General features: G+C 41.6%; 1 protein-coding gene across 1 annotated transcript in view; it reads right to left on the minus strand.

Annotated features, from left to right (window-relative positions):
• Nucleotides 1–10,484, minus strand: part of LOC124794781 (proton-coupled amino acid transporter-like protein CG1139) — a 139,373-nt gene extending 128,889 nt beyond the window's left edge. The window contains exon 1 of the mRNA XM_047258417.1: nt 10,345–10,484. Coding sequence (XP_047114373.1) covers nt 10,345–10,431 — 87 coding nt within the window. The 5' untranslated portion in view covers nt 10,432–10,484. The remainder of the gene's footprint in view (nt 1–10,344) is intronic.
• Between the last annotated feature and the right edge of the window lie 848 nt (nt 10,485–11,332).

The following is an 11,332-nucleotide window of genomic DNA, read 5'->3' on the forward strand; positions in this document are numbered from 1 at the left end:
TTACATCATAGGAAGTCGTAGTGTAATTAAGAAATTATGATAATTGTGAAGGCTTAGTTTTAGTTTTTCGAAGGAACTGAATCTGAGGATGATATGGTGTACAAGCCGAAACTAGTTAATTGCTATGATATGCAGGAAAACATACTTAAATAATTTACGGTACGTATCAGATCGAGAAGCTACTGTACGGTACGTGATGGTCCTTTCTGTGTGTGTTGATATCCTCTCTTTTTCCTCACTTCCTATTCCTTCTCAGATAGCTTTCTCTCTCTCTCTCTCTCTCTCTCTCTCTCTCTCTCTCTCTCTCTCTCTCTCACACACACACACACACACACACACACTTCCATTAACTCAAGTTGTTAAGAATCTCAAGCTAATGGAAAGTACACAAGAATCGCTCAGACGAGACATTTTTGAGCGACAGTTGTAAATGGATTATACTTCCTTGGAATTTAATTCTCCCAGAGAATGTCAGTATCGTATCTGGCTTCCCCTGAAATAATTACTGATCGATTCATATAAGTCGTTCTGAATGGACGTACCTAGACATTGTGATTGATATCAGCAAGTCCTCAACGACGATGTAATCAAAAGATATCACAGATTAATTGGTGGCTTATGAGCAAGTATTTCCACCAAAAAGAGTTGTAAACCTTTCTTTATTTTATATTGGTACAATCGCTCTTTATACACCTGCGTCGTCTGCGAACAGTCTCAGAGAACTACAGGCGTTATTTACCAGACCGTCTATATTAGTATAAATCTTGATCAGAAACGTGCGTACTACACTTCCCTATTGTAATCGCTTCTGCTCTCTACTCGGAAAGGCATAGTGAGTTCTTTTTGCTAAAAATTCTTCAGTTCCCCACATAGATGCACAGTGTGACTTGTAGCCGGAAGGAGAACAGGGTATTCTGGAACAATCCAAGGCGTTATACACATCTTTCGTATTCCTTTGATTTCCTTCTCGTAATATGGACGAGAAAAGGTTGTATGTCTTGTTGCAGTTTTAATTTATCCTTAATAATACTTCCAGCACACAACTAACCTTATGTCAATCGCATACGGCTCTTGGCTGGTCCTAGTCTGATACACCGTAAACACGTATTTATTACTTGCGGACAGTACATAACTGTATCAAAGGCGTTCAGGAAGTCGACAAACGCATTACCTTGGGGCCCGTTGCCTATAACATTATGGAACTGATGCAAAATAAAAAAAAAGAAAAAACACGTTCAGCGCATGCGGAATGCTTGTGGATTCTTAAAGTGCATTTGTTCGATCTCAGAAACTATTACCATGTAAAATAACAATTTTTCTTCAATAATAACAGATTCTCGTCGGTGATACAGGCGTGTAAATCTGCAGATCTGTCTTCGCTCATTCTTAAAAACTGGCAAAACAGATGTCGTTTTCTATTCATAGGAGATGTTCCGTTATAACGGATATCAAGGGTAAACTGTTCCTAGAAGAGCAGCCATCCCTCAATAATCAATCGAACGATAGTATTGTAAGCTGCCTCCTTCGATGGTGCAGTCAAACAATATTGAGAAGCCATGTACGCTGTCCGGAAACTGTGCACTGTCTGAAATCTACAAAAAAATTAGGTCTAGCACAAGCCATTGTTTAACGTAGCAAATAGTTGAAATGATTAGGTTGTTTTTGGGAAGTATTAGGTTCGAATTCCCGTGCGGCAATTCATGTTTTGGCTCTCTACGGTTTCCCTTAGTCACTTGAGATGAAAGCAGGAGTGATTCTCAAAACAAGGGCGTAAACTATTTCGTTCACTACCCTTGTGGTACCTGAGCTTCAAAGTCGTCTCTAATAGCCGTAACGTCGATGAGACGTTAATTGCAAATCCTTCTGACGTTTCTTGGAATCATGCTTTTATTAGTCGTTAAAAATAACTATTATTGTGTATAGATGACAGTATGTCAAAATCCTGGCTGTAAGTTTGTGTCTTAATATGCTGTTATGCACTTTCAAACCTTTCCATTATACTGGTAAGCAAGTTTTGGTCCTAGTCCGACGAAGCTTCTGCTTTGCCCCTTCTTATATGATAAAGGTCTGTTTATAAAATGACTTTTATCTTAATAATATGAATATTTATACATGTGTTTGGAGAGAGAGAGAGAGAGAGATTGATTTTTGATTGAGATTTTTACTTTAAGTCGTAACTGGTACCTGAATTTTGGTTGTTGCCTCCTTGAATGATCATCTTCTGCACCAGTTGGTGACGTATTACAATTTGGAGGAAGTTATTGTTCTTTAAGGTTGAAAATACGACTATGTTAGTTACTAGGCCATATTGCGGATAGCTTTGAGCCAAGTTTTTGTAGCTTTTCATACCTAAGGGACCACTATTGTAAGTAAATAAGATCAAACAGCAATCTACTTTTCGTGAGAAAAGGATATTGCTTGGCACACAAACTTCCTTCAAACTACACGTCCCGCTACATCAAAATTGGTCAGTGGAGTTCAGCACCATACTATTGTACAAGAATATAATCCATTTACTGTAATTAATAAATTATGAGAGGTTGTTACCTATTGAATGAAAACTATAGAGAATGCATTTCTTTTCCTGTATTTTAGTGAACTTTGTACACTTACAATTCTGTCGATTGATAGACGGCGACGACAATGAAGTTCACCTCCTCTTCCAAAAACAAGATATTTCTATTCTTCTCTTCCAGAAAATTTGTATACATAAATATTTGGCAACTCTTCCACTTACTTTACTCGTTTTTATCACTAAAATATTAATTTTCGTTAAATGTAACAGTACGTTCTGAGCGACGGCCCAGCAACACGCCCTCTTTCCACCAGATACAGATTAACAGTCCTCTTTTTTTTAATAAATCAATTGTCTTTTTTTTTTAAGTCCATACTCAGAGATTCACAACTACCATCGTTGCGGGGATTGCACTTCAAGTACTTCTTGAATCACATTTACATTTATGGTATTTACATACATTAGTGAGCTTCTCAGAATAAAATCAGGCACAAATTAGTTAAAAAAAACAACAGTGAGGCACACATAACATTACATGTTTATATATGTTTCTTGTTTCTGTTTCTTAACGACTATTCTTTTTTTTGTCTTTCACCAGATATACAATGACGTCATGTCTTACTCCTCCAACGTCGAGAATGGCAGGCGCACAAAGACACAATCATATCTAAACTGTGTGCCGTAATTAATGAGAGAGCGGACCCTTATCATGTTCTCTGGACCTCTCCCGGTCCACGGTCTCTGCTGCCCACGTCCCTCTGCGCATCTTGCTGCCCCGTTGACTTCAGCTGGACACTCGTTACTCAACATGCTGACGCACTACAGAATACCAGATAGTGGAGACAGCTGCTTGCTCAATCGACGACGTATGCCTTGCATCCACGAGGCACATGTGACATGCCTGTAGTTTTGATGCGCAGACGTACATTCGCATGCAAATGACTTATAGAGTCTGCCCAAGTAATTTGAAATTTCAAGAGCTCTGCTAAAGATGGACACAGTGCTGTCGTTTGAAGGAAGAGCGATGAAAGTTTATGCCAGTACCACATTGGTGGTTTCCAGACAACCTGCACTGCGCGGGTGGAACGTGACCCCTCGAATATCGACATAGGGACTCAATACGTGTCCACAAACTGGATCGTATTTTAGTGCCTAAATATTCGATCCAAAGAGAGTGACACCACAAACGCCTGGCTCGGGCCAAAACCTACGCAACTACTGCGAACGTGGGCTGGTACGGCGATTCATCCGGCATCTGATGAAACTGCGTCACGTACGAGCATTTTGTATGATTTTAATGCCCTTGCACGAGTGACGCTTTCATAAAAATAACTGCAGTCGTGTGTCTGGATGTCCTTTTGTTGAAAATGAGGTGCACATTTCACAACAATTCATCGCGTTTTTTTTTTTTGTGTATCATCTAAAATCGTGTATTTATGCTGTGTGTTTGTTACTTGTAGTGTTCTCAACTTCCACGATGCTCCAGTACCACTCCATCGAGGAAATAGTTCCATTGCGGGGCACACGAAATAGCAAGCGCATTTAAAAACTGTTAAAAGCCTAAAGTAACTTGATACGAAGATATGGTTTTGAACCTAAAAAAAAGCCAAAAAAGTCTAATGTAGAAATAAATTCATAATCATTTCATCACATATATAACCTATAAGTGTAGTAAGAGACAAAATGGGTATTATAGGGCACTGAAGACGCTTCGAAAATAAAAGAAGCGAAATGTGTCTGGCAAACAAACTACCTCTCATTTAGTCGCGAAGACGAGGTCTATATCCTAAGATAATGCCAACATTATATTTCACGCTTTATAACGACAGAAGATACATGAAAGTGAGGAACCTTAGTGATTAAACATCACCGACAGTTAATATCGAAATGCTTGAAACGAATTATGATGACTATCTCAGCTTCTAATGGAATACACTAACTGGGACATTCCAGCCTCACCAAACCAGCTGGGGAACTGCAGTACTACACGAGTAGGGTGCTCGGAGAATGCATTAGACATTTTCTTAGGGACAGCCTCCCTAGTCAACTACGAGTATGAGAACTTATCTTTTTTTTGTGGAGTAGGTGAAGACGGCATGACTTTATAGGCCTGACAGTAAGTAAAGCGAAATCACGCATGTTTACTTATGGATGCAGATGAATACTTGGGATCTATTGCACGAACCACCCCCCCCCCTTTCACACCCAATAAGAGCCTCAGTTTTCTAGTACTTACTCTCCGAAAAAAGTCTCAGGGTAACAAAGATTAACAACACGAAAAATATTACGCATGAAGAGGTAGATGTTGGCGAAACATTTTTGCCTTAAAGACAGAATTTGAGCATGTCAAAGGCGAGCATATGGGTTTGTAATGCGGCTTTATGGGTTTGTAATGCGGCTTGTGCGACCGCGAACACTTGGGTGTTGAATATTGCTTAAACAAACCTTTTCTCGTCGCTGCATTTGTAAATTAGATCTCAACATTCAAACGATGATCTTATCTTCCTTTTTCTTCTTGTACCTTTGCCCCGCATCAGCGCAGGGTTGGCACGGCTATGAAAGGATTTGTCGTGGTTAATTTAAGGGGTTGCCTGCCTGATGCCCTTCTTTTCGCCGTCCCATAACCACCCTGGACGGTATATGTGTACCCCAATTGGATGTGTGTAGTGTTATTCGTGTAAAAATGGGCGGAATCATGAAACTGTGGCGGGACCTGGGTACAACTGTTGTATTCACCCGCAAGCCACATTCAGGCTGGCCCGCATACCGACCCCCGTCGTTATTCCAGCGGATGGATTCGATCCGGGACCGGCTCAGCTTCCCATACCAGAACTGTCGCTTTAACGCGCACGTCTATCCGGGTGGATCAAATGATTATCAACGAATTCAGCGGAAGTAGAATAAAGTATGTCGGCATGTAGTCTTTGTCTACACAGTCGGTGGATCAGTCCTATGCTTGAAGAAGGAGACGTTGCATCCTTAATTTTTGGACATTGTATGAACGGCAAAAGTTTTCAGTAGGAACTTACTTCCTTCGATCTTGCACCTTCCTTACTGCTGCGTCTTTTGTAAAAGTTGTTAGTTCAAGTCATTATTGAAGATAAGCTATTGCCATACGAAATTTTCACCACGATATGGATGGATATCCCTGGTTGGAATATGTCAGATCTCGGTCCCCAGCATACTGAAGGACTGTTTCGTCAACAGATACGTTGAATGCGATTCCCCCTTGAACGTAATTTGATAGGTGTCTTCATTTGCCTACTTGTGTAATTGCCTTTGATTCCTGAACGACGCTGAACCAACTGAAAAGAGAATAGCTTCGCCCGAAACTTGCTACATCGTAATTTATGCAACAACGTGATCATTTTTTGAGGCTCTGATAATTGTATGAGATAAAATCGAAAAACTCTCTCCCCACGAGCGAGACGGACCTAAGAAAACGTAACCCTTTCTTTTCCACTCCTTTCCATGCTACGCCCTGTCGAATGTGAAAACGATCAGTGGCTTCAATAAAACTGTTTGCAGGGGCTCTTTAGTACCTAGTGGCATGGAGCGATGATGAAGAAAGGTGACGCGTGTGAGTGAAGAACTGGCTTCGGTCATTTGAAATCAGGTTCTCAATTATTTCTTGAAATGAGGCGCATCCCAGACGATTATGGAACGGGTCATTGCAGACGCTTTTTTCCCATCTCCGTTCAAATACATTTCTACCCTGTCTCTAATAACCCCTGATAATGACGAAATTCCTTTTCACGGTTGCTGACATGAAGAGAGCGTCCGAATGAGTGGAAGGAGCGGCTGTATAGCATTTACTACTTCCAGCTGCCACGGCGAGCAGTGTGCGAGCGGAAGTTGTGGTAGATAAAAAACGGTGTCGCCGAGTAGCCATCGACGGCTCATTGTAGTTTCTTGCCGTGGCAGAACTTCATTTTCGCGCAACAGAATTTCAGTGCGGCTGAATGTAGATTTAGACTGTTTACAAATCCATCACAACCTGATAGAAAACATTCACCTCTTTGAGTGGTACAGTTGTCATTGGTATGAAATCAAATCCTAGGGTATTAAACAAGATCAACATGATAAATAAAAACATTAGAAATCCAGCGCACAACGTCATTTACAACGTCGCTCTCCAATTGAGGACATTGACCCACGTCTCGATTATGCAACGAGCATGCTGGCCGTTCCTGAGAAACACGCAATATTTCATGCCACAAGTGTTGCGGAACCAAATGCTTTTCACATATAATGTTTGTAGACGCAGGGAAAGAGGCGTCTCTTGTCTCTCCGCTCTTCTCAAAACTCGTGAAGAGGACTAACTTTCTGGGGAGCAAACAATTCCTGTTCTCTCAACAGTGAGTGGCCATCTCGATAGCGGTGTGCTCATCGGAATGTATGTCGTCCATCAACTGTTAAGCATCAACTGTTAAGCAAAGGATGAAGGAAATGTCAGGCCAAACTAAGGAAATGTGTCCTAATAAAGTGGAATTAATGACTGACAAAGATTCTGTCCAGAGCAGTCACCACTTGGAGAAACAACATTGTTACTCATCTATTCAACCAGTCATGCCTGAACTAGGGAACAAAAGTAAGATGACAGCGAATTTGCAGGCCGGAGTGGCCGTGCGGTTCTAGGCGCTACAGTCTGGAACAGAGCGACCTCTACGGTCGCAGGTTCGAATCCTGCCTCGGGCATGGATGTGTGTGATGTCATTAGGTTAATTAGGTTTCATTAGTTCTAAGTTCTAGGCGACTGATGACCCCAGAAGTTAAGTCGCATACTGCTCAGAGCCATTTGAACAGCGAATTTGACTAAGGCGGAATCTATGGATGAAAACAAAGGTCACAGGAAAATACGTGAGCATGAAGAGCTCGACAAAGGAGAAAACACTAGCAAGTGAATCATTATTGTGGGTGGAGAGAAGTACTGCCGAAACTACTCGGCGTCTCAACTACTTAGACACATCTTCGAAGGCTTCCATATTCATCAGACATATGAGAAATCGAGCACTTCAAAGCAGCCCAGTATCTCCTTTTCTCGATATCCGTGGTCTTCTGCCAAGTAAAGTACCACATAACGAACAGGATATTAAGAGGACGTGGATTTCTGAGATTCAATATTATTTATATTTATAAGCCAAGGCCTGAGAATGCGGTGATGTTATATGTGGATGTGAAAGTATAAGTTCTTCCTCATAGGACTTCCAGGGTGATATTCGATAGCAGTATTCCTCAACAAGATTGAAAACGGCGCCACAATATACTACTTTCCTTTCACAAGCTAGAGTAGCCGCATTTTTGACTCTCTGTCATTGGGCAACTGCACGCAAGGGGCTCCGAATTCATAGCAGCAAAGGCTCATAAGCCCAATTTTCTGCTTACTGTGTGTTGATCAGCTGCAGAGAACAAAACTGTTCTGATACATTTTAAGGGTGACAGAGTCGAGAAAGGGGAAGTGCGCATGATTCTATGTATTCGATCGCATCTGACTCTGAATGCACCTTACTGCAAATTCACTAGATGTGAAAATGTTACTCCTCTTATCTGTACTGTTATGTAGTCAAAACGCCGAACGAGGTAGCGTAGTAGTAAGACCATGGACTCACATTGGGAAGGACAACGCAATAAATATCTGTGCGGCCATCCAGAATGAGATTTACCGTGGATCGTCAAAAACTCTGAAGGCCTTGATGGTTGCTTTGAAAAAGGTACGGCCGATGTCCTCCTTTACCCTCCTCCAATTCGAGGTTAGAGTCTATCTCTAATTACTTCGCCACTGACGAGACGCTAAACCCTAATCATCCTTCCTTTCTTACGTCGACATACGAAGTGGGTGACCAGTTAGGCTCGGTTGCTATTAAACTAAAGTTGTAGATTGCTTTTCACTAGCCGAGTACTGAGAACCCGCGAATCGCTATGAAAGAGGCTGTTTACAAAACGCTTGGACCCCCTATCACGTAATATTGCATGGGCGTGTAGCATTCATATCAGGTTACGCTAACATGGGATATCGAACGCGTGAGATAAGGAGCAGCACAGATAGGTACAGCTTTTTTTGACGGGAATGACCATCAGTCGGAATTAGCAGAAAGTAGAGAAACAGGTTGATCATAACAGCCTACGAGTATCTATAAACTAAGTGCATAATGTCATTCACTACATGCCGCCCAAAAATGAACTCCCTAAGGTTGCATTAAAAGGAGACCTGCAGAAGTAGACGGTTATGTCCAATGTTACGTCATAATCGGGACAATTTTAGACGAAGTACGAGCTTGGATGAATGGCGGTGAGCGAAGAAGTCTGTCTTGAATTTGTTGAAGAAACTATGAATCAGTTACGAGGCGTAAGTGTAGGAAGCCCGTGGAAGTCCGTTGGCGGACACTCAGGATGGCCAGACAGGCCGTCTCATCCCAAAATGTTACACTGGGTTTACTATTTCTTGTTATCACATCACATTTATCAATATCATCGTAATTCTTGAAAAGTATGAAGCAAGTCGATTTATGTACAACAAATCAACAACTTTCACATTTCACCATTTAGTATTTCCTGTTTTGGTACTTGCTTGCTATCTTTGACAAAATAACTTGCATCATTCGCAAAAGAAACTAAGTCTGCTTCCTGATTTGCGTAAAGTGGCAGATGATTCGAAATTTATCGTTTAGAAACACCGACGTAACTCTGTGATCAATATTGCATAGTCATTTGTTCACTAAAGACGGTAGATACACAGATACTATGAAAAGGGACTCTGTTGGTAATGTCACACCTCTTACGAAAAACTTGTGACTTTTCATCCTTGGATGGAATGAAACAACTGTCCTGTAATATCTACACGTACACAAACACTCCACAAGCTGCTGTAAAGTGCATGGTGGAGAGTTCTTCCAACGATCACCTGTCGGTCCGTTTCTTGTTTCATTCGAGATTGGGATTCGGGGAAAGTATGCCTCCAAAAGCACAATAATTGTTCTCCACTTGCTCTCATTCTTGCACGAAATGTGCGCTGGAAATAGCAGAGTCGCATTACAGGCAGTCTTGAATACTGGTTCATTATATGTACCCAGTAACGTTTTGCCGAAAGAATAATGTTTATTCCGAATACATTTTTAAGGCTTTTGTATTGTCTAAACCTTCCGATTGCAAATATACCGATATCCTTCGGATCTATTTTTGTAATCCGAGCTGATGTGAAAGTTATATACCCAAAAAACAGCTAAGAGTACCCAGTGCATGGTGTTAGGTTCGAGGTTTCCGTTGTAACTCCACTGTATTTTCCCAGGTTTCTTCCAATAAATGTAACTCGTCGATATGTACTACCTGCAACTCTTCCGGCTTAGATAATTAACTGATGTAAGTAAGTGATTAAACGCAGTGACACATCAGCATTGCCGTACTCAGGCATTCAGAAGCTTCTGGGTTTTTCCACCTGCTCTTGAGTATTATGTGCCACATAATAGCACTTGAAAGTTTCCATTGTTACGTAGATACTATGTGTAAATCGTTCTGAATTTCTTTGTAGTAACTTAATTATTAAATTTCCTAGCCTTCAACAATAAAAGCAGAGGATGGTACTCAGACTGTCAAATACTGAAAAGACGATTGGTGCTATCAAGTTTCCTTAGACCAGTAGCGAAGTAACCAGTTTTTTCTGACGAATCCTCACCGTTCAAGTTAAAGTACTTGAAGTCAATCGATAATCTTTTTAGGTGAAAAGTACAAGTACAAGCGGTTGTACCCTTCGGCGTACATATTACAAAGATGTGAGATTAAAAAAAAGAAGGAAGGAAGAAAGAAAAGAGCTGAAAGGAGATGCGGCGTCTCACCTGCGGGGTGTAGCGGTACCCGGAGTGGTATCGGCCGTTCGAGGACCCATAGCGGGAGGAGTACTTGGTGAACTTTCCTGAAGGCATGGCGGGCAACTCTACTCGGCTGGCGTCGGCGAGCTTCTGGCGGAGCTACCCTGCGCGCACCCTCTGCTCGTGCCGTGGCGGGAGGGGAAGGGAGGGGTGGGGAGAGAGGGGCGGACCGCAGGCACTCCCCTCCACCACCACGCAGTCACCGCGTGGTCGCATACCGGCGACTTTTCAGCCACATCCCCCCACCTATCTGCAAGGTTACACAAAAAGCTGAGGCGCTTTGAGCAAAACTGAACGCAGCTGCTGTCGTAGTCTATTGTACAGTCGAGACGCTATCTGTACCTGCTTCCGGGTTGTACGCCTGGAGACGACAGTAACATAGCATCACGACAGGTTTATTTAGAAACATCAGCATATATGCCGTTAATAGGTGAGAAGAACGCACAGCATTTATGGCGTGCACTTGACATTGCAAGAGTGACAAGTATGTGACTCAGTTTCAGAGTAACATTATAAATAAGGATTGCATTATGTTGTCACCTGCGAAATGATGTGGAACGAGTTAGTTTACAAGATATGCGTACATGATTAGCGTTAATATTAATGAACACATTATTTTTCTAGTCCTACCTATGAAACTACAGTTAAAACAGGTCTTTTTCGTATTTTTCTGCCTGTTTTAAATAGAATTTCTCCAGTCGAACAGAATTAATTGTCCAAGTGAAATAATTTTAAATTAGATTTAAAACTTGCTTTGCTACCTATCAGACATGGGCGCACGATCAAAAAATTTTGTTGCTGCACACTGAACTCTTTTTCTGAGCCACTGATAGCTTTAATAACAGGTAGTAAAGGTCGTTTTTCCCTCTTCTGTTGTAGGCACGGACATCACTGTTCTTCTCAAATTGTGATGGATTATTTACGACGAATTTCATTAGCGAATGTTTGTAGACAT

This window comes from Schistocerca piceifrons, chromosome 4 (assembly GCF_021461385.2).
Source record: "Schistocerca piceifrons isolate TAMUIC-IGC-003096 chromosome 4, iqSchPice1.1, whole genome shotgun sequence".
NCBI classification, from domain to species: domain Eukaryota; kingdom Metazoa; phylum Arthropoda; class Insecta; order Orthoptera; family Acrididae; genus Schistocerca; species Schistocerca piceifrons.